Source organism: Chrysemys picta, chromosome 8 (genome assembly GCF_011386835.1).
Source record: "Chrysemys picta bellii isolate R12L10 chromosome 8, ASM1138683v2, whole genome shotgun sequence".
Lineage (NCBI taxonomy): Eukaryota > Metazoa > Chordata > Testudines > Emydidae > Chrysemys > Chrysemys picta.
This window is the reverse complement of record NC_088798.1, coordinates 82,033,553-82,057,006: the sequence shown is the minus strand read 5'-3', so window position 1 is coordinate 82,057,006 and position 23,454 is coordinate 82,033,553. Positions and strand designations below refer to the sequence as shown.

The window sequence follows — 23,454 nt, the reverse complement described above, 5'->3', positions numbered from 1 at the left end:
ATAATCCATTTATTAACAGTCACAGCTCCAGGTCAGTGTGGCAAATACAGAGAGACCTAACATATGCTGCTCCACACACATTCTCCCAGGAAGATCCAAGAGTACTGCTGCAGGCCTGGTGTCAAGCTGGCCCCAGATTAAGAATACGGTTTGCCACAAGAAACAATCTACTAGCCCACTGCTATCCATGTTAAGGAAACCTTCCCTGATGCATCCTGTGGATGAGTTTGAAAGGTTCTTCTGAGATCAGTGTCTCCTGGGATTACTTGGACTGTGGTTACAGAGAATTAAAATTAACATCAAAGCATGATTTGCTCTGCCAGATCAAACCATTGGTCCTTCAAATCCTCCTTCCAGTAATGGCCAGTATGTGATCCTCCAGAGGAAGGTGGGAGAGCCCCATGATGTGTACATAGCCTGGTCTGCAAAGCTGTATATAGGTGGAAACTTGCTGCCTGATTCCTGCAGCAATAAGATTAAATACCAGGAGCAATTACTCAGTGTTCTATGACAATTATGTAGACAACATGATTAGGAGATTGGATTTCAAACCCTAGCGAGAAGGTTTGAAGCACAACGATCCTGTTTCTACTGTAGATCAGATCATTTTTTCTATCTCCACTTGTGGCAATTCTGTCCTCTCGCTCCTATTTATGCCACCTACCCCCAGTCTGTATGTAACGTCTGAGAGAGGTTTGTTGCCTGACTCTTCAGCTTTCTCAAATGAGGAGTTACTGGAATGGCTCAGATGTGGAGTAAATAGTGTAGTGAAGAACTATCGCCACCATGTATGTATCAGGCCTTGAAGGCTTCCCCACTTCTTCCTTCCTCTCCATTCCCGTCAGTGGGAATTCTGTCTGTTTATTTTCCATAGGTATTCACACCAGGTACAGTTCCACCTTCTGTGACAGTTTCACCTATGGGAAGTAGATTGACACATTAAGGTATCCCATTATCCATGAACATTTGGTTGATACACACAGGCAGCCTACCAGGTAGAATATTTCAATCCCAATTCAGCTCTACTAACAATAAATACGAGCACAGCTGAAGACAGTCACACTATATATCATTTGTGGGATCTCCCTGCTAAGGTGTCTCTCAGGAAAATATAACATGCTAAATCCTGACATGAATAGGCTTTGTAATAAATAACTAAGTCTTCTAAAGGTAGGCATTTAAACCTGACTTCTAAAGAGAGGTTTTTTTAAACAGTTTTGCTGGAGGTTCTTTATATTCCAACTTTATGTTAGGAGAAGCTCTGGAGGATTCTATAATACTTTAAAAGGCACAGGGCATGTTGCCATCTTTGTTTAAAAAAATTCTCATATGTAGATATATATGGATGGAGGAGTTATTTTATATAAAATTGGGCATAAAATGAGGATTTGATCCTGTGTCAGCAGACTGTCAATTCTGTCCATAACAATTAAAAATTAACCCAAGATCTTAAAGTTTTGGGGGATCCAGTTAAATATCACTTGAATGTGACACTTGAATGCACACTTTTTATGAAGGTGTGAGCTAAATATGAATTTCTTCCCTACCTTTCCCCTCCCCACCCAGCTCCAGTGAGGGTATTTATTTAGCCCACTAGCTGAAGCTGCTTTTTGTATGCACAGTGGTATTGTTTCACCTGTCTAGAGCATAGAATCTTAATGTGAATTAGTATTTCTAGTACTTATCTTCTTCATTTCTTCAACCAGATGGCTGCCCTGATTTGTGCAATGGCAATGGGAGATGCACGCTCGGTCAGAACAGCTGGCAGTGTGTCTGCCAGACCGGCTGGAGAGGGCCTGGATGCAATGTTGCCATGGAAACCTCCTGTGCTGATAACAAGGATAATGAGGGAGGTGAGCAAAAGTCTTCCCATTCCCAATCCCTAAAGAACAGAGGGTTATATGCACTTTCGTCATGAGTCACTTTACTACAGAAAGGCCCTCTCTCATACTATTGTCAATATTGTTGTTACATTTCCTTTGAAACAAATGAGATGGAGAAAGCTGTGTCCTTGTGGAAAGATGGTGTGACCTGAAAGGCCTCCTTTTGAAGACAGAGAACCAGATTCCGCCTTGGTATAAACCCCATCGCAGACAGTGGAGTTTACATCAGTGATGAATATGGCCTAGAATCTTAGAACTCAATCCTGCCCTCAGATATGCAAGCTCATGCCACCTGGTGAATTGTAAAATCACTTACTATGCATATGTGCAGAAGTGTAATAGCTGATTTATCAGGATATTTAGCAACATTTATTCACCTTTGTACCAGAAGCCAAGGTCATGTCCTCATATGCAAAAACCACATAAGTCGTCATAGCTCACTGTGTCATATTTCACTGCCCACATGCAGAGCTGTAAAGGACTGGATCAGTTGTGCTGAACAAACCTATCTGTATCTACATCCGGAGGTCTCTATTCAGTTTTCACTCTGTCCTTACCCAGGCAAACTAACATTAAGTAAATTGTGATTATGGACTTCAGGATTTGGTCCAACATGGTTTTCAAGGAGGGCTGCAGTACATCTTGTTTTCTGGAAACTTTCATTGTAGAAACTTTCATTGTACATCTTATAGAATTTAGAGCAGAGACGTTCCTAAAAGCTGTACAATGTGGAGGTCTAGTCTCCTGACAAATACATTGAGTCATCCATGGGGAAGGGGGAAAAGACCTCTAACATCTGTAAAATGCTGAGATTTGTGGTGCAGCAGGTAGGCTAAATAAACAAGGATCCTCAGAAACTGTCTTGTTTTTCCTGAAGTAACTTTCTCATCTTGTTCCCTACACTTCTTTTGATTGCCAGCCATAGAAGCTTTTCATCTCTCTCCTTTTCTTCCGACATTCATCAAAACCAAATATTTCATGTAGCTTCTTTTCTTCAGTCTACTACTTTTGGTTGGACCTCATTTATTTTAAAGAGCACATCTGTTGTGTACTGATGAAGTATTTCTTCTGGAGCAGTAGCTGCAGCGCATGTTTTGGTTGTGGTATTTCCCAAAACTTCAGGGAGACTCTTTATTCTTTGGATGATTGCTTCAGCAATGAAATTGCTTCTAAGATGAGTGTCCTATTCTTATATAATATTTAAGGCTTACAGAAATTGTTTTAAACCCCCAAATCGAAAAAAGGGGGTGGGGGGTTTAGTTCAGTAATGTTAACCAAACACTGAACAGCATTTATAATCCCTTAGTTCCAGATCTTCTGAAGAGCTCAGGGTCAGATTTCCACGTGCTCAGTGCTGGGGAAAGATTTTCAAAATCACTTAACTCACAATGTGAAGACTTCTTTTGAAATCCTAGCCAGTACAGCCAAATTCTGCACTCACATACCCAGATATGAACACCCTCAAATGCTGTTGTCAAAACTGGGATCTGAATCTCAACTTGGCAGCTGTTACCTTACTCTGTAAGGACCAAATCAACCTTATGGATCTGAACACTGCAAAACTTCACAGTTCAGGGCTATCTCTAGTAAATAGCTCTTGCCATATGACCATACAGATAAAAATACCCACCTTATGTAATACTACTGTGTGACTTAACATAATAAATTTTAAAATGAACTAGTTTTTATGCCAACATTGATAACTATCAATGCAAAATTAGAAATTCTCCCTGAAACCAAAAGTGATTTTTGAAAGCAATGATAATAATAATGGAATAAGAGATTTTAAAAAATTAGTAGGGAGAATGATTTCATTCTCTTTGTTTATTTACTTGTTTAACCTAGGGTATATTACACATGTAAAACAGACATGCAGGCGGGGGAGGAAATCCTTGGTCTCTTGTGAGACCATTCAACTGATCACCCCAATTTAAGAATTACAAGCCTCAAAGACTTTGCTCACAGAGAGCAAATACTAGCCCATTAAAGTCAAAGAATATAAAAAATGCATATGTGAAATGACAGGAATATAATATTAATCATCACTTGCAAGAAGTGTGATTGTTAGTTCATCTTAATCATAGCCAAAGGGGAAAGGGTGCGGACTGCCTCTACATGTGGGAAATGTGAGGTTTATGAGACTTGCAGACCATCTGGCCTCTGAACACTCCCATGCACACTCAATCTATACAAATATTTTCTAGCATTGTATTTTCTTCATCTGTTCCATGTGTCACCAGTTGTAATTGATTATAAATGCTCTATGTCATCTACTATAAGCTGATGGAAATGTGCAAAGTGTTGTTTAGAAAGGAAGGATCTGCTTTTGTGTTCTCAAACGCAATCTAGCCTGTATAGAAAAATCCTATAGAATAGATTTAAAAATTATAACCTTTCTATGTGTTTTTTTTACCATCTTATAGAATGTAATAATTATTTCCCTTATATAGAATTTTATAGGATAGTTAAACGTATAAGGATATAAGTCTATTACATTCTGTTTGTATGTAGAATAATCTCTATAGAACCATATTACATTTCTGTAGAAGTCTATTATTATTATTTTTATTATAATTTATATGTTGCAGTAATGTTGTAAAAGTTCCAGCCAAGATCCAGGCACTGTTGCACTAGGCACTGAGACAGCAAGAGTCAATCCCTGTCACAAAGAGATTATAGTCCCTATAGGCAAGAAATACAGAGGATGGGAAAAAGCAATAGTATCCCCATTTTACAGATGGGGAACAGAGGGCTAGAAAGATTGAGATTATAATTATCAGAAGGACTCAGCACCCGCAACTGAATTTTCCAAAGAATTTAGCTAGATTTTCAAAATTGCTCAGCTCCCTGGGTGCTGGCTACTGTGCAGTTTTGAAATTCTGGCTGTTTCATTTAGTGCCTAACTGGATTCTTTGGAAAATCTGGTCCTGATTGCAAGTACTGAGCACTTTGGTGTATTTTTGAAAATCTGCACTACATGACCTGTCGAAGGTCACCTAGGGAGTTGATAGCAGAGTCAGGAATTGAACCTAGGTCTCCTGAGTTCCAGTCCAGTGCCTTATCCAATAGATCATTCTTGTTCTCTATTGGGTTCATCCTTATTAAATTCTAGAGGATTTTTTCCTACAAAGGCTTGAGGAGATCCATCCATCCACTCAGAATCCATCCACTTATCCACTTCCATCTGTGTTGTTATACAATGCTCATCATCCGCTCACTCAGCCTCCTTCACACTAGGGTTACCATATTTGAACTTTCAAAAAAGAGGACTCTCTGGGGGGTAGCCCCGCCCCCTAGCCACTCCCTCCCACTTCCCACCCCCTGACTGCCCCCCACAGAACCCCCAACCCATCCAACACCCCCCTGCTCCTTGTCCCCCGGGACCCCACCCCCTATCTAAGCCTCCCTTATATTTGTCCCCGACTGCCCCCTCCTGAGACCCCCCACCCTAACTGCCCCCCTAGGATCCCACTCCCTACCTGTCCCCTGACTGTTCTGACTCCTATCCACACCCCCGCCTCCGCCAGATCCCCAGGACTCCCACGCCTATCCAACTGCTGCCTGTCCCCTGAGTGCCCCCCACCCGAACCCATCTAACCCTCCCTTTCCCCTGACTGCCCCAGTCCCTCTCCACACCCTTGCCCCCTGACAGCCCCCCCCCAGAACCCCTGACCCATCCAACCCTCCCCCTGCTCCCTGTCCCTTGACTCGCCGTGCTCCCTGCCACGCCCCACCCCAGCTCACCTCCTCTCCATCTCTGCCTGCTCCCCTGAGCTCGCAGCCGCCCCGCTTCTCCGCCCCTCCCCCCCCCGGCTTGCCTTGAATCAGCTGTTCGCACGGCAAGCCTGGGAGGGAGGGGACGAGAAGCAGAGCGGCGCGGCTGTGCGCTCAAGGCAGAGGGGGAGCGGAAGTGAGCTGGGGTGGGGAGAGGTTCCCCTGCGCTCCCTCCCCCCCGGGTTACCTGCTGCGGGCCGCCCTCCCTGCGTCCCTCTCCCCCAGCTCACCTCCGCTCTGCCACCTCCCCGAGCGCTCCGCTTCTCCCCCCTCCCAGGCTTGCCGCGCAAAAGTCTGGGATGGAGGGGGGTGGAGGGGAAAAGTGGCACGCCCGGGGGAGGAGGCGGGGCCTGGGATTTGGGGAAGGGGTTGGAATGGGGGCAGGGAAGGGGCGGAGCCGGGAGTGGTGGGGGGCGTGAGCACCCACCAGCGCCGGCTAAAGTCGGTGCCTATGCCCTGCGCAGCGCTGCCGGCGTGCTGAAGCTGCAGGGGAGGGGGGAAGCGGGGGAGGAGCTTTTGCTGCCAGAGAGGCCCCAAGTGATCGGCTCAATCCGGCGCGGCTGCCCTGTCAGCTGCTTTTGGGTCTTTAAATAGCCGTCCGGGGGAAATCCCGGACATTTTTAGCTTTTTACAAATTTCCCCCGGACGGCTATTTAAAGACCCAAAAGCCGGACATGTCCGGGGAAACCTGGACGTATGGTAACCCTACTTCACACACATGCACCCATTCATCAATCTATCCATCTAGCTGTTTATTTATAAGGCCTATATGCGAGCTCCCACAACTTTTTTACTATCCTGTACTCTCAACTCAATGTGACTACAAGTTTAAAGTAGTCTCGCTCCTGATCATCCTTCAACTTTTAAAAATGTGATCACACCAATCTGAGTTCTTGCCCAGTACCGGATTTACCATGGCACCAAAGCGCCGGGCCCAAGCTCAGAAGGGGGCCCATAACACTCACTTCCTCCCCTCTCGCAGCGCTGCAGAAGTGGAGCCTCGGAGCACTGGGGTCACGCATGGGAGCTGAGAACCCAGGGGGCCCTGGGAGCTGTAGTTTCTTGGCCAGCTCCCTGCCTAGAGAGCCAGTCCTGTCCTGGAGCAGGGAAGGAACTACTTTTCCTGGCATTCCCTTGGCCTCTGTCAGCAGGAAAGTGAGGGGGAAAGAGTGGGGAAGCTGAGACCCCATGCGCTGCAGCTTGCTGTGAATGAAGAACAGGCTGTTAGAAGGGGGTGGCAGTGTGAATGGGGAACAAGTATGCCCAAGGAGTAGAAAGCTTTGGCCCACATATCATCCTCAGAAGACTTCCCCAGACTGGATTAGGGATGCTGATGTGACCTCGCCTGGCAGCCCCCAAAGAAGGAACTGGGTGGAATGAATGGACAGTGTACCTCTGTATCTGAAGCCTAGCAAGGGAGGTATGTGGACCCCACCAGGAGAAGTTAAAATGAAAAGTAAGGCAGGAGAGGCTGTACTAGAGGACCTGGGCAACTTTAGGTACAGTACCAGGCATGCAGGAAGATGTCCACTTCTGAGCCATGGAAGTAGAAATTGACTTTTCCTTTCCAGATTTATCCAATATTCAGAAAGGGAATCTAGCACCTGCCTTCCAGATTTGAAGACCCTCAAAATTCAGGAGTGCTAAAGCTCAATTTGGGCAGCTGTTACTTCATTTCTCCCAAATCAAATATACTGATCCACTGTACTTTGCTGTAGAAAAAGTGGGATAAAATTGAGCAACACATGCTGGGGTCTTCCCAGTGCTAACTAGGACTGGAATTGCTATTTTCAACAGCCATTGTTTAAAAAGAAGACAGTGATATTGCATTGGCAAATTCCCCACAGAAATGAAGAGTGGAAGAAAAGAATAACAAAGGCACCTCAACTTTTCCTCATTTATGTAGGACAGTCTTATAATATGGATCAGATATCCTCCAATCACACAAGCTGAAAATTGTTAAACTTGACTGCAGTTCTGTAACCATGCGGGAACCAGTCCTGTCTGTGTTCTGTGCACATCCAAAATTCCTACTGAATTCAGAAGCGCCTTGCTTTTGTAACCATACTACCTGATATTTTCAGCTCTGGTAAGCTAAGCAGGTTTACACTTAGTAATTGGGCAGAAGGCCTCTCAGAAAAAGTTAGGTGCTGTAGGAGGTGTTGCTTATTCACTAGGTAAAGTGAGACCTTCCTGTTACAATAGTAAACCAGTGCAGCATAGAATGCACTTTGCTCCTAGAGTCTAGAATGGTGTCCTTTGATTCTGTACACAGCCCATTAAAGACAATTAAAAGACTCCCACTTACTTCAACAGGCTTTGGACAGAACTGATTATACACAGGGTAACTCCACTGTCTTCACAGAGTACTGGTCCCACAGCAGAGGGGGGCCATGTGAGCTTGTTGCAGAGCTGCTGCTCAGGGATGGGAACCTCCTGACACTCCAGCCTCCAAAATCATTCAGGCTGCACTTTCTGCATGACTAAGTGCTAGCTGAGGGGTGTGTGGGAATTGGTGGCCTCTGCTGCAGGTGATAGGCATCTCAGGTACTTAAAGCCATGGCCTAGAGGAGGGACACGCCTAACTCCAGAGTCTGCCGCTGCCTAGGGCCAGCGCTGAGGATTTAGAAACCCTAGTTCTGCCATTGCAAGGTTCAAGCATGCTCAGCCTTGGAATTGCCACCTCTTCCTTGACTAGTAGCTGCAGCTATCTAAGGCTGGCCTCTGGCAATTGGCCCCATGGCTATAGCCAGAGAAGCTGCAGGTGGCTCTCTGACTACTGGGGTCCATTAAGCTAGAAGCGGATAAAGAAACTGGAGTTAACCTCAAGGAACAGAGGTCACCTGTAGGAAAGGAATGTCAAGAGGAGCAGGGGAAAGAGGAAGCAGATCAGGCTTGCAGGGGGAGAATAGCCCCAGCTGGCTAGGGAGCACGTCCAAGGTAGAAGGGAAACAAGCATGGGAAGAGGTGGTGGTGACCAAGTAGTAGACTCGCATGTAGATGGGAGCAAAGGGAGAAAGGCTGGTGACTTCAGGTTCCCAGGGGCTAAGTCCTCACTTTGGGGAAATGGTATTTGCAAGTGGCTTGCTCAAATGGCAGGATGAGTGCTGAGGGAGGGATTTGTCAGAATTGATCAGGTATCTGCTGGCTGTGACATTTTACTGAGCTGAGACCAGAACCCCGTACAGTGACTGGTGACATAGGGTGGTACTGGAGACATGGCTATAGAAGGTCTGAATGAGGAAGGAGATAAATCTATAGGGAGTTTCCCCTGATCACTGTGAAATTATTGCTCACTGTGGACACTGGTAAACCCACATGGATATAGAGCTTAATGAGAAAAACTGGGGGCTGAGGGAACTGTGTATGGCAATGCATATAGTCATGCAGAGGTGTGTGATCAAAATGAAAAATGTCTCTGAGATTCAGTACCAGGTATACTATGGCACCAATGGCACTGCCACACCAGGCCCACACTCGGAGCCCACAACGACTACATGGGGGCCCACAAATATATTTGGCGCCAGGGCCCACAAAAGGTTAATCCAGCCCTGTCCCTGCTTATTAAATGTTTCTCATGCAAGCTTGGTGCTTTTAATATAACACATTTTGTGTAATCTACAGGATTATTTAGTAATTTTTCCGTGGGTTTTTCTTCTATGTCCAATGCCTGATGATTTCTCTCAGTACATGTGTTCCTTTTATTTTGTTTTCTTATGTCTAACTTCTAGAATTAGGTGTAGCCAGCTGCTCATGAGAAAGATATGAAACTATAATGCACCTGGCTCGCTGTAGAACGGCTATTAGATAGGTCCACATCCTTACCTAGGCTGGATTTCCTTGTCACAGCTAAAGTTGTTGGGCCAAATCTACATCTCACTGATGTCAGTAGGAGTTTTGCCAATGGCTCCATTGGGACCAGAATTTTTCCCTTTGTTTTGTAATCTATTTAAGTCATAACATGAGCTCTATTTTTTTCCAAGAAGGAGAAAAATCAAACTACAAAAGATTATACCTGATGTTTCCCTAAACTTTTTGAGACTAAATTCAGTTGTCCGTGAAGCGTGTTATTCCCAGAAGTTGTACATTGGTCCTTGTCTCATTGGGAGTTGTGCATGATTGTTGCTGGTTTACTGCCATATCCTGCAATCAGTATGGGAATTCTGTGGCCCTTAATCACACAAGTGCAGCAGGGATCCAGGGAGGGTCTAAGTCTCTCAGCAGTATTTCTTTTCAAGGACTCTAAGTGCTTTCCTACAGATTCAAGTGTAGCCTTGGGAAATATTTCTATTTTTATCCTGACTAGTCATGGATCAAGTTCAGATATGTGCTTAATCAGGGGTTTACTCTGATCCTGTTCAGATCTGCAGTGCTGCTCAGATAGCTTTGTCAAAGAAGTTTCAAAGGCAGGGTTTTGTTTTGTTTTTTTAAAGGAAGAAGCCTGTTAACAGATAGGATTTTCCTGGGACCAACTCCCTTTTTTAAATCTTTTTAAATTGTGGTACTTTGGGGTATCTTAAAAAAAAGATGTTTGAAGTCCATTAAAACACTCATTGTGGCCACTTTTAAATCTAATCCTCTTCTTAATCAAGCCCCGAGTAGTTTAATAGTTATTAAGCATCTTTTGTGGGGGAATTATAGTTATTCAAGATTATATGTAGGAAGTTTAGATATTAGAAACAACATTTCAGGGATAGCAGAAGGATACACTTATTTTTAAATTAATTTTTCTTTTGGACTTTCTTTGTTCTGTGAGCAGTTGGACTGTATGTGAGCCCATTTAATGGTGTCTTTCCTCTTCAATTTTTAAAACTTCTGATAATTAGGATCCTTCTAAATTCTGAAGTGGTTATAGTGTATCAATACAGTCTACATGAACAGTGTATGTCTTGCCAGAGAGCACCTGGAACAGGGATCGGCAACCTTTGGCGCGCGGCCCGCCATGGTAAGCAACCTTCGACACGCAGCCTGCCCGGGTAAGCCCCCTGGCGGGCCAGGCCAGTTTGTTTACCTGCCGCATCCACAGGTTCGGCTGATCGCGGCTCCCACTGGCCGCGGTTTGCCACTCTTGGCCAATGGGGGCTGCGGGAAGCGGTGCGGACCAGTAGGAGCCACAATCGGCCGAACCTGTGAATGCGGCAGGTAAACAAACTGGCCCAGCCCGCCTTATGATTATTATTTGGTGCCCATAAAATGCTGAACAAATAAATAGCAAATGTTGTATGAAAAGTGCTCTCAAATATTAAATATCCACTAATGCCTGGGAGAGAAAATGGATATGTTTTCATTGTGCTCTGCTCTGTGTAATCTGCAAGTGTCCCAGTGCAGTTGGCAGGGGTCAGTGGAGCAATGAGGGTCAAGTTAGCTTTGAGATGACTGCTGACTGTCCACTAAACTCCAAAATCTTTGGTATCACACAGCCTTGTGAGAACTCTTTCCCAGTCTGAGCCAAAATCAGCTCTTACTTTTTCCAGAGGTTCTCTCCTTCCCAGGGCTGATCTCCCCAAGATCTTCTCTTCTCTTCCCTTCCCCTAAACTGCTCTTACCTGGATCTGCATTCTTGCCTTTAGTCTTCTTTTTTGTCGTATTGCTTGCAGATGTCTAACACTGCTTTGTATGTCTAAGTCCGCCAGAGCTTTTCTTCTGTGATGCCAAATTGTGGTTGCCCTGAGTGGGTGAGCAAGATGGGTGAGAATAGAGGTAGCGCCTTTCCTCCTCTGCACCCATGCAAGAAGCGGACACAATGCTTGTATTCCCTGCACTTGGCGCTGGATGGAAGGGTATCTAGCACTGCTAGCTATACTCCATTTCTAGCAAGGGGGATCACCTCTCACCAGGGGAGAGGAATGCTAAGGATAGCATACTAAACATGGTCCACAGCTGTAGAAAGTGCTGGTTTACAGTGGGCTCCCATTTCCACCACCATCCCCAGCCTCCTAGGGGCATTACGCCAGCATAACAGTTCCCTCAACCACAACTTACGTGCTACGTTCTAGGCGATGCCTCCAAGTATTTGACTGTCTCTTGGAGCCATATTTTAACCCTTAACTTTCTATATCCTTTTATATTTATTTTACTCCTTTTTATAGCTCTTACTGCCAAGGTACTTAAGCACTGCCATTGCAGAGAGGAAAAACAAAATGGACAAAATAAAATCAATGAATCAAATCCAAAGCAAAATATTATAGGAGTGAGAGGAGGGGCTTACATAAAGCCTCAGAGGTGGCTAGATTCTGTCTCTGACCAGCTGGTCAGGAAGTGAATTCCAAATGAGGGAATCACCCTAACTTGTTGCCTTCTGCTGCCTTCTTTACAAACTGAGCTTCTGCATCCACTAGACGTTTGTTCTAAATTTGCTTTGGATTGGAATAAGGATGCAGAGAATAGGAGAAATCAGGTAAACCCCAAAACTGACTGTGCCCTACCACTGGTTGTATTTCCTCACAGAACACACTTCATCCAAAAGCTTAATTCTCCAAAGGCATTGGAAGAAAAAAACCCAAATCACAACAGATGGAGTATAAATGTTAAGTGGAATAGAATGGAATTGAATCCACACTGTTTGCTGGACAAACCAGGAGTTTTTTCTTCTACTTTTCTTTTATAAATCCCTTTCCTGGGTAGTTCTAGTTTAGTGACTCAGGGTGAACTTCTGCCCCTGGATACATGCATACACCATTCCAGTGGGCTTCGCAGAGAGTTGTGCACTTCTCATAGGGCATATTTTGTCCTTCGATATGTTACTGTACAGCTGTAACACTCACTATGAAACGCAGTCAGTGCTAATTCTGCTTGGCACAATAGACTAAAGATAGTGAACAAGAGAAAGTGAGTTATCTGCTCCAGTGTGAGGTTTTCTTCAGTTCAAGGATGAAATGAATTTCTGGAACAATACAATGTTCTGGGCAATGTATTTGACCTATTGAAAGGTTGTGTATTTGAGTTTGCTTAGAAAACGTCATTTCTGAAATTAAAGAAAGAAAGAAACTTGCCCTGCTGAAATAAGCATTTGGACAAGCTTTGCTTTTAGAGAACTATGAATCCTGTGATTTGATACTGCATCAGGCTCGTGACATTTAAGATAATACAAGTATTTCTCAGCACAAAAGCAAATCATGTAATTTAGCTTGCCTCAACAAGCATTGCCTCAGCAGGGGTCTCTAATTCAGCACAGACAAAAGATTTTATGAGGTTCTCAATACAAATACCCACAATACTTTGGGAACAGAAAGACTCCCCAGAGTCAATACAATGGACATAGCGTACATAGTCATCTTTAGACTATCTGATGTACTGAATACTTGAAATCTGTTATTGATAGTTTTGGGGGAGAAATATTGTGCAAACTTTTAATAAACTTCAGTGTGGCATCTCTGTCAAAGCTGGCTTTTAAAAAAGTTTAGCAAGAGCCAGTGAATCTGTGTGCGCACTTGTGTGTGTGTGTGTTTAAACTTAATAAAGTGACTCGGGCATGTGGCATCTTCAAAGCATCTTTCTAAACATTAACTAACTGATCCTCACAATAGCCCCGTGATAACTATGTAATATTATACTCATGCAAGTGATGGGGGAAACCAACGCAGGGAAATTAATGCCTACAGGTGCCAAAGCTTGCACAGGTACAGTACCCCTTGGGTGCCCAGGCACAAGTTGCAGTTGAGTGCACATGGTTTTTTTTCAAGATTGGTTCTGGTTATAGCCAAGTTTATGAGCTCTCTGGGTCTCCTGTGCTCCAAGGGGGTGTGGGTTTGGAGTGTTAATTTCGGGGTGAGAGCTCAACATGTCTTCCAGGGTTCTCAGACATGACCCAGGTGCTGTGGACATAGTTGGGTCAGAAGCATGATTAAGTTAGAGGGCACAAGTTAAAAAGTATTCAGGTAGTACCTCCCAGCCTTCTCTTCCTCCCTCCACCTTTTGCTCCTTGTCACAATAATAGACATCCGAGTGCATGAACCGTGTGAATCTATTGCCATCATCAGAACTAAAATCCTCAAAGTAGGCAAAGAAGGTGTAGCTCAGTGGCCCCACCTGCTACACACTGACCAGCAGAGCTAACCGCTTGCTGGGGGAGCTTTTCCTGCACTCCAAGAAACATTGAACCTGGAGGGGCTCTTCTTGGGGCCATACTGCTCCTTACCATAGGTTATGGCTTACACTCTTCTGAAATATAGCCTGTCCTCTGAGTTAGGTTTGCAGTTCTCAGAGCATTCTGACTTGCCCATAGCAGGCCTTTGTCAGGGCTTAAAATGGAATCATATAAATCCATGTAATTGTATACAAACATTTCTTCAGCTTGGTTAACCACCAGCTAATGAGGGAAATGTCAGTCTGTAAAAGTTTGACATGTATTAACATCAAGGATGGTGAGGAATTATTTAGCACGATTCATGCGTGTATAATTAGTAGTAACAGGTTCTTGTTGTGAAAGTGAACAGTTAGGCTGAATCTGAAGGTAAAACTTCTTGAAAGTGAGAAGTATAAGTCTGTGGACTAGTCTCCCTGGGGAGAGAGTCACACTATTCCATGGGACTTACGCCAGAAAAATATACTGTAGGAAATAATCCTGCATTGCCAGGGAAAAGGACATGTTTTTTGATAATCTGACAGGTCTTTTCCATCTCTCATTATAATAGCCCCATTCACTTTGGCATATTGATGCTTCACAAATTATTATAAACTACATAATTTTCCCGTACAGTCCTCAAAGAGACTTCTGCCTTCAGGACTCTTAGTAACTGCATCCTTCTCTCCCTAACCTTTTTTAGTAATATTTAGCAAAACACCCTAACTGAAGAAATCCTCCTGGGACTTTACTCTGAAGGTCACCAAACCCTGGCTTGGGTGAACTCTTAGAATGATTGCTTTGTGAAAAGAGTTCACCAATAGGTGTTGTGGTATTTTTGTCTTATCATTTTCCTGTGTGAGTTCATTTGAGAGTGTAGTGATTATTTTGTTTCCCCCACATAGTTGCTATTGGGGCATTTAGTGCACTGGATGAGGGTATACCACGTGCTATGATAAGCATGTATAGGACCCATGAAAGTAGGTGTGGTGGTCTGAGGGTTTCTTGTATATAGTTGTCTGTAGGGTACCATTGCTGAAGTTGATTGTGGTGTCCAGGAAGTTGATGCTGGTGTTGGAGTGTTCCAGACAGAGTTTAATGGACAGGTGGTGGATGCTGAAGTTCAACAACCAATGCTTGTTCATTAAATATTCTCTGGAACACTCCCACCATCTTCCCTCTGGACTCCTCAGCCTTCTAAAAAGGAATTTTGTTGGATCAAGAGCCAACCAGTTGTTCTGTCACGACCTCATCCCTGTTTGGCAGTCCCTAGCCCATTTCCTTCTACAATGGAAGACCTTAACCTTGGACAAATGGATCTTGGACATTATTTCTACTGACTATTCCATTAAGTTCCTGACCACCCCACCTCCCAATGCACACACCCGCTCCCCGCAATCCTCCCTCAGAGACCCCTCTCACAAGAGGATTCTCATACTGGAAGTGAACTCCTTGATCCAGCTAGGAGCCATATAGTCTGTACTTCCTGAATACAGAGGGAAGGGATTTTACACCAGGTACTTCCTACTTCAGAAGAAGATGGGGGGTGGGGGTTGGAGGCCAATCCTAGACTTCTCATAATTGAATGTCTTATTTGTCACACAAGATTCAGAATGGTTACACTGGCTGTCATAATCCCACCACTGAATGAACAACTCGATCTGAAAGATGTACATTTCCCACATCAATATACACTTGGGCCAAGGGAGATTTCTGCCCTTTACAGTGAGCACAGACCACTTCCAGTACTAGATACTCGCCTTTGGGCTATCAACAGGCCCTGGGGTTGGGGTATTTTCAAAAATTCATAGCAATGGTGGCAGCCCAATTCTGCAAGCTCGGCTGTCACATATTTCCCTACTTCAATGACTGGCTGCACAAGGGCCGGTCCCATCAAGAAGTACAGATAGCAGTGACCACTCTACTATATCTGGGCCAGTTCTGGCGACTCCAAGTCAGTCCAGGAAAGTCTGCTATAACACCTACATGGACTATAGAGTTTATTGGAGCAGACCTGGACTCAACCGTGGCCAAAACATACTTACCACTGTACAGGTTTCTAGCCTTGAGGGACTTCAAGGCCCAAATCCACTGCAGCCCTCACACTCATTGCCAACACATCTCTTCTGGGTTGGGGAGCACCATTTACAATGGACAAGAGAACAGTAGATCAGATAAGTCAAGAATGTAAAGATGAGATAGAGAGAAAAATCGTACATGGACAGTGCATTGACAGAGCATGCTATGCAGGGATTGGTTTCTACAAAGTAACTAAGCCAACCGCAAAAACATGTGGTACAATGGATAGTCAATGTGATGTGTAAATGTGTATAAAGGAAGAGGGGTTTTTGTGTAACTTTAGATGTGTGGTATACCCTATAATCACCCCCATGTGTGAGTCTGCTCGACTCAGTGTAGCTTCATTGTATGCCTAATGAAGGAACCTGAGTGATGAGACTGGAATTGGACTGAATTCTTGGAGAACCAAATGGAAGAGGTCTCAAAGAAACCCCAACACATATCAACCTGCTAGAGCTACGGGCTGTCAGCAAGGGATGCAGATGCTTCCTACCCATCATTCAGGATCAGGTCAGACATGACTGCTGTTTACTACATAAACAAGCAGGGAAGAGCAAGGTCCCCACCACCATGCAGGATGTGACCCACCTATTGAACTGGTGCATCTAGCACAACATCACCCTTTCAGCAGTACATATTGCAGGAGTTATGAATTCCCTGGCAGACAAACTCAGTAAGAATTTCAACAAGGACCACTCTTCAAGGATTCTCATCCTGGATCCTTTTTGCCACCCAAGAAAATAAATGCTGAGCTTATGCTCTCACTCCAGCCACAGTCAGGATTCCAGAGGGGATGCCTTCCTATATCCATGGTCAGAACCATTATTGTATGCCTTCCCTCCTATCCCCCTCATGCCTAATGCCTCTAGAAGATCCAGAACACAGTAATTCTAATAGCATATGGTGGCCTGGCCAATTTTGGTTCACCCTGGACCTGCACCTGGCCTCTCTCACATCCTGGGGTGCCATAAACATTACCTCTCTCCAGAAGAGTCAGAATATCCCTGTTGAACTATCTCCTCTTCCTAAAGACCCTGGGATTTTGAGCAGCTCACAGAGAGTGCATCTTGTAACTATCAATGTACTTCACCCTCCTAGAGAGAGCTATTTTGTTTTCACTCACCCCATGACAGCCTGATTCCTTATAGGCATTGTCAGAACTTTCCTTCCAGTATCTCGACCTACATCTCCTGAAATCTGAACTTAGAACAAGCAGCACTTCTGAGGCCACCCTTGGCTTCCAGCTAGGAGGGTAGGTGAATTTTGTGCCCTCAAGGTAGATTTGCTTTCACAGAGACTACATCCTAAGTCTTAAGGTCCCATCAGACTTCCATTTGAATCAAACTATTTATACATCCTGAAACCTCACAACAGTAGAGATGGCAGGAGATTACTCTCTGTAGATGTTCGAAGGGCCCTTGCTTTTGACTTGGATCAGACAAAACCAGTTCAAAGACCTCCTCAGCTGTTCATTTTATTTGCTGAGAGACTGAAGGGTGATGCCATCTCTTCTCAGAGACTCTCGAAGTGGGTTTTGGGCTGAATCCTCCTAAGTTATCAGCTTGCAGAAACTCCTCTGTGTGGCATCAAATCTCTCTCAGCTAGAGCGCAAGCTGTCTCATGGCATCACTGCAAGGTGTCCTTCTTTATGAAATCTGCAGAGCAGCTACTTGAGGTTCAGTCCAAACATTAACCAGGCACTGTGCCCTGACTGAAAAATCAGCAGATGATGCATTCTTTTGTTACCCGGGTCCTTTCAATCCAAAGCTTTTGGTAACTTTTACTCTGTGCGAGGTGGTGTCAGGAAATGAAACGGGGGAGACACAGCCATCCAACCAATAGATGGCTGGCACAAACAGGACAACACAAGAGTGCTTTCACTTAAAGCTAAACTTTACTTAGTCTCAAGCAGTTACACACGTCCGCAACAGGTTAGTAAAACACCCCCAACCCTCGATAATTACCGAAGCAGAGGGTGGCTCTCAAGTGACACGGCAATAGGCTTCCACTGGCCAAACTTTCATCTGCCGGTGGGGACTGCAAGATGTATCCAGAGGGAGAGTCCAGAAGAGTACAACTAACTCAAACTTTTCCCCCTTATTTATACATTAGTAATACAATGACATGTACCTTAAAGAAAACTTGTTAAGCAAGCAGTTTCAGTGGTCAAGCAAGAGGTTTCCTTCTGATTACACTGCTCTACAGCCAAAATGCTTCTGAAATAAATGTAGTCAAACTTTACTAATTCTGGGTCACTGAGAACAAAAATGATGCTTAAAATTGTTGATTGGCTCTAGTTTTCAAGATATGCTATTGGGTCAGTATATACGACCCTTGACTTGGGAATGGCGGAGGATAAGTGAGTTATAAAGGGAAGGGATCTCAATTTAAACCAGAAATGATTAAAATACATCTTTGACTGGATCTATGAATAAATCTATTTCTGGGTTTGGACAGTACTTGCTTTTTAGGCAAAACAATGAATGATGCAATCTGAAGCTGGTATTGCGTCATACATGATATGAATTGCATCATGTTATTCCTAGAAGTCACGGATGATGCAATCATAACGAATCTTACATCACTCTGCTGAACAAATTGCCCTATATCAGCTCTAGAAATCATACAGTGTCATGCTCTCTTATTTGTCAGTGTTTGATTTTGCAAAGGGACACATTTCTGTTTAGCCAAAGCCTCGTACTTGTGTGAACAGTGCAGATAACTTCTGCTATGTTTGTGGTGAAGTGACTTTTGCATCACAAAAGTGCAGTATAACCACTATGGTTAAGAAAGCCTATCACCTTTATTTTGGCTGCAAAATTAGAGATCAGGACAAGAGGTGGGCCCCACACATATGCTGCAACACTTGTGCAACAAATCTTCGCCAATGGTTGAACAGGAAAAGGAAATCTATGCCTTTTGCAGTGCCAATGATTTGGAGAGAGCCAACAGATCATAGCAGCAATTGTTACTTCTGCATAGTGCCTCCAGTTGGGAAAGGTGTGTCAAAGAAGAAAAAGTGGACTGTGCATTATCCAAACATTCCATCAGCTATATGCCCAGTACCCCACGGAGAAGGACTGCCGGTTCCTGATGCACCAGAATCATTCTCACTTGAGTCAGACGAGGAAGAGGAAGAGGATGAAACTTCTGGTCCTGAACCATCAATGTCACAGGCCCACATTCTCTTCCATCCTCCTCCTCTGAACCACACCTCATAACACAAGGTGAACTGAATGACCTTGTCAGGGATTTGGAACTACCCAAGAGTAAGGCAGAGCTGTTGAGCTCCAGACTACAGCAGTGGAATCTCCTGGCAGGTGATGTTAGGGTTTCCATGTTCTGTGACTATCAAAAGGATCTTGTCCCATTCTTCTTCATGGAAGGTGATCTTGTAGCCTGCAACAATATCAATGGTGTGATGGCAGCCCTCAACATCGTTCACGATCCAGATGAGTGGAGACTGTTCATTGATTCATCGAAGACGAGTCTTAAAGCTGTTTTACTGCATAATGGCAATGTTTTGCCATCAATTCCAGTTGGTCATGCAGTCCATATGAAGGAAACCTATGACAACATGAATCAACTTTTGAGGTGCATAAACTATGACCAACATCAGTGGCAGCTTTGTGGCGATTTGAAGGTTGTTGCTCTCTTGCTTGGTCTGCAGAATGGATACACAAAGTACTGCTGTTTTCTCTGTGAATGGGATAGTCATGCAAGAGATTCCCACTACATCAAGAAAGATTGGCCACTCTGACAGTCATTGGAGCCTGGGAGGAAAAGTGTTCAGCATCCACCACTTGTTGAACCAAGGAAGATTTGTTACCACCCTTACACATCAAGCTGGGTCTGATGAAGAACTTTGTCAAGGCCATTGACAAAACACAAACAGCTTTCAAGTACCTCCATGGAAAATTTCCAAGGTTAAGTGAAGCGAAGATAAAGGAAGGTGTCTTTGTTGGTGCTCAGATTCGTGAACTTCTTCGAGATGATGCATTTGACCATGCACTGCGTGGCAAGGAAAAGACGGCATGGAAAGCCTTCCAGTTAGTGGCAATACATTTTCTCGGAAACAACAAGGCAGACAACTACAGGTTGTTGGTGGAAAACCTCCTCAAGGCATACAAAAGCCTTGGTTGCAACATGTCACTAAAGATACATTTTTTGCACTCTCATCTAGATTTTTTTCCACCGAACTGCGGAGCAGTGAGCGACGAGCACGGCGAGCGATTTCACCAGGACATTGCAACAATGGAGAAACGCTATCAGGGCAAATGGAGCCCATCAATGCTTGCAGACTATTGCTGGACAGTGACAAGAGATGCTCCATTTAATGAATACAAGAGACAAGCCAAGAAGCACCGAGTAGACACTGAATAGGACTAAACTATGTACATACTGTATTTTCTGGCGTATAAGACTACTTTTTAACCCAGGAAAATCTTCTCAAAAGTCGGGGGTCGTCTTATACGCCGGGTGTCGTCTTATAGGGCGGGTGCTGAAACTTCCGAGCCGGACTGGAGAATCTGCGGTCGCCGCATATGGTGGGGGGAGCTCAAAAACGGCCGCGGCCGCATCCCCGCCCGATGACGAGGTGAGGGGGCGCCTCACCGGGAAGGTGTAAGTGAAGGGTGGAGCAAGCTGCAGGCGTCCGGGACGCCCGGGGTATGGAAAAAAGAGAGAGAGCGGCACTGTGCCCAGAAAAACACGCCTCTTTCACCCGTCTGGCCCGCCCTTGTATCCTATTACCGTACCTCCTTCTCTGCCTCTCAGATCTCGCTCCTGAGGACTGCAGTGAAGCGGCGCAGGCGCGCATGTGCGAGATCTGAGAGGCAGAGAAGGAGGTAATAGGATACAAGGGCGGGCCAGACGGGTGAAAGAGGCGTGTTTGCGCTACCGCTCTGATAGTCTTGGAGACAGGGAGGGCTGGGCAGGCAGGGAGAGCTGACCAATCCAAGCAGGCTTTGTATACAACAACCAGCCAATCGCCGGTAAGGTACATCGCTTGCCGTGATTGGCTGGTTGTTGTATACTGGGTACCACATACAGTACAGCACCAGTATCTGTACCTGTTCATACAGTATAGCACCAGTACATACAGTACAGTATACAAATGTCCAACAGTCAAAACCCCATCATGGCTCCACCAGCAAGAAGAAAGAAATATGAAGCCAGTTTCAAACTTAAAGTTGTAAACTTTGCCATGGAACATAATAACTGCGCTGCTGCAAGACAATATGGAGTAACAGAAAAGATGGTTCGGGACTGGAAAGCAAATGAAAAAGCATTAAAGAGTATGCCAAGGGGTAAGTGTGCATTAAGAAGAAGCACTCCACATTGGCCAGAACTCGAAAAACATGTAGCAGACATGGTGAATGAGCATCGCCAAAACGGTTATGTAGTGACATGAAATAAAATACATTTGTTTGCACTTCAGTGGGCCAAATCTAACCCAGATCACAGCAACAGATTTAAGGCCACTGTATCCTGGTGTACTAGATTTATGGGAAGGCATAATATGGTACTGAGGCAAAAGATGAAAATTGCCCCAAAATTACCTGCAGATCTTGATAGCAAAGTAAATAGTTTCCATCGATACGTAATACAACAGCGCACTAAACATGGCTATGCGTTAAGTAGTATTGGAAATATGGATGAAACTCCAATGAATTTTGATATGGTTGGAAATAAAACTGTCCATCAAAAAGGTGAAAAAACAATTTTAATTAAAACAACAGGACATGAGAAGTCCAGTTTTACAGTGGTACTAGGATGCACAGCTGATGGCGCCAAACTGAGACCAATGATTATTTTTAAAAGAAAAACAATGCCGAAATTCAAGTTCCCTGTTGGTTGTTTTGTACATGTGAATGAAAAAGGCTGGATGGATGAAGAAGGGGTAAAGCTATGGCTTGATAATGTATGGAGCAGGCGACCAGGTGGACTTATTCAAAAATGTAGTCTACTGGTGTGGGATATGTTCAGGGCTCATTTAACTCCCAGCACCAAGCAAATGCTTGCAAGACTAAACACAGATGCGGCAGTTATTCCTGCAGGATTGACATCATTGGTACAGCCACTGGATGTGTGCCTAAACAAGCCATTTAAAGATCGCATTCAAGAACAGTGGAATGAATGGATGGTTAGCGGCGAAAAGTCATTCACAAAAGGAGGAAACATGCGTGCTCCACAGTTGGATGTTTTGTGCAAGTTTGTCATAAAAGCCTGGAATGATATTGATGCAGAAACAGTAATCAAGTCTTTCAAGAAGTGTGGCATATCAAATTCATTAGATGGTATGGAGGACGACTACTTGTGGCAAGATGAAGAGGAAGCCGAAGCTGAGACCACACCATCTGATACGGAATTCGATCCATACGATGACTGCCTTATAAATGTATCACAAGATGAAGTGACAGTTTTCCTGCTAAGTACCTGCATGTCATAAGCATTTGAATTAAAATTACCATATTGAAATCAAATCTGATGTTTTTTTAATTTTTTTTTGGTGTGCGTTGGAAGAGGGGTAGTCTTATACGGCGAGTATATCCCAAACTCTATATTTTAACTGGAAAAGTTGGGGGTCGTCTTATATGCCCAGTCGTCTTATACGCCGGAAAATATGGTAATCGTTTTTTGCCTTTTGTTTCATAATAAATTTTATTTATATAACCCTTTTGCTGATTTTTAAAGTGTTCCATAAACAGGACAGGTGAAATATTATCATGTAAAGCAACCATAAACACATGAAAAGACCTAGGTTTACAATTTATGATTAAAACTCTACTATCTACACAATATATATAGACATGAAATGTAAAAACTTAAATATCTTAGAAACAGTAGCCAATCAGTTGTTTTAATTGTCATATTTGAATTCAGCACATCAAAATACATAATAAATAGCACATTTTATCTCTGAAGGAGACGACTTCTCAAAAATTGTAGACCAATGTATTGATTAACCAGGTGTGGGTTTTCCCAGAGTTTGCAGCCTTGCGGCCCTAATAGACATTCCTGAGGGCACATCCTGTGCTTTTAAAATGCATGTATTAGCAACTTCAACACAATTCTTATCAGGAAGGACACGGGGTCAAGCTGCCCTTTCTGTGTCACCCAAAACCCCCTTCCCTCCTCCCTTGGTTAAACTGAGGCTGCTGCATGGTCAATTTACAGCCTGCTGACTTGGCTGCTTTTAGCAATAAGCAATAGTGGTTTCAGGCACTTTACTGGTTTGCTGAAATCTCCCCATACACTTTGGTTCAGCAGTGCTGCCAACTGTGGTGCCAGATTTCTTCTCAAACCCTGCTCTTAAATATGAACTGCTTTGGAATTGCCCATAGTGAACACCCATAGGGACCAGCACTGGAAGAAGAAAGGGAAATTACTTACCTAATAGTAACTGGAGTTCTTCAAAATGTGTGGTCCCTATAGGTATTCAAAACCCAACCTCTTTCCCCCATGCTTTGGATCCTCACGTGATTCGTGGTAGAGTAGGAACTGAGGCAGTCTCTGCCACCACTTGTGCCCTCAGTTCAGAATCTGAGGAGGTGTGGTGTGCAGGTGTGTAACAATGGACACTGCTATTGAATAATATCTGGTCCCAGGCACACACAGTGCATGAATACCTATAGAGAATATTGATCTGGACCA

The 23,454-nt window shown here is 44.2% G+C and overlaps 1 protein-coding gene across 15 annotated transcripts in view; it reads left to right on the top strand.

The window, feature by feature from the left end:
• TENM2 (teneurin transmembrane protein 2) overlaps positions 1 to 23,454 on the top strand; it is a 1,090,181-nt gene that overhangs the window by 1,005,208 nt on the left and 61,519 nt on the right. For all 15 annotated transcript variants that reach the window (XM_065554888.1, XM_065554886.1, XM_065554895.1 and 12 more), the window contains one exon: positions 1,707 to 1,853. In XM_065554888.1, the coding sequence (XP_065410960.1) occupies positions 1,707 to 1,853 (147 nt within the window). The remainder of the gene's footprint in view (positions 1 to 1,706; positions 1,854 to 23,454) is intronic.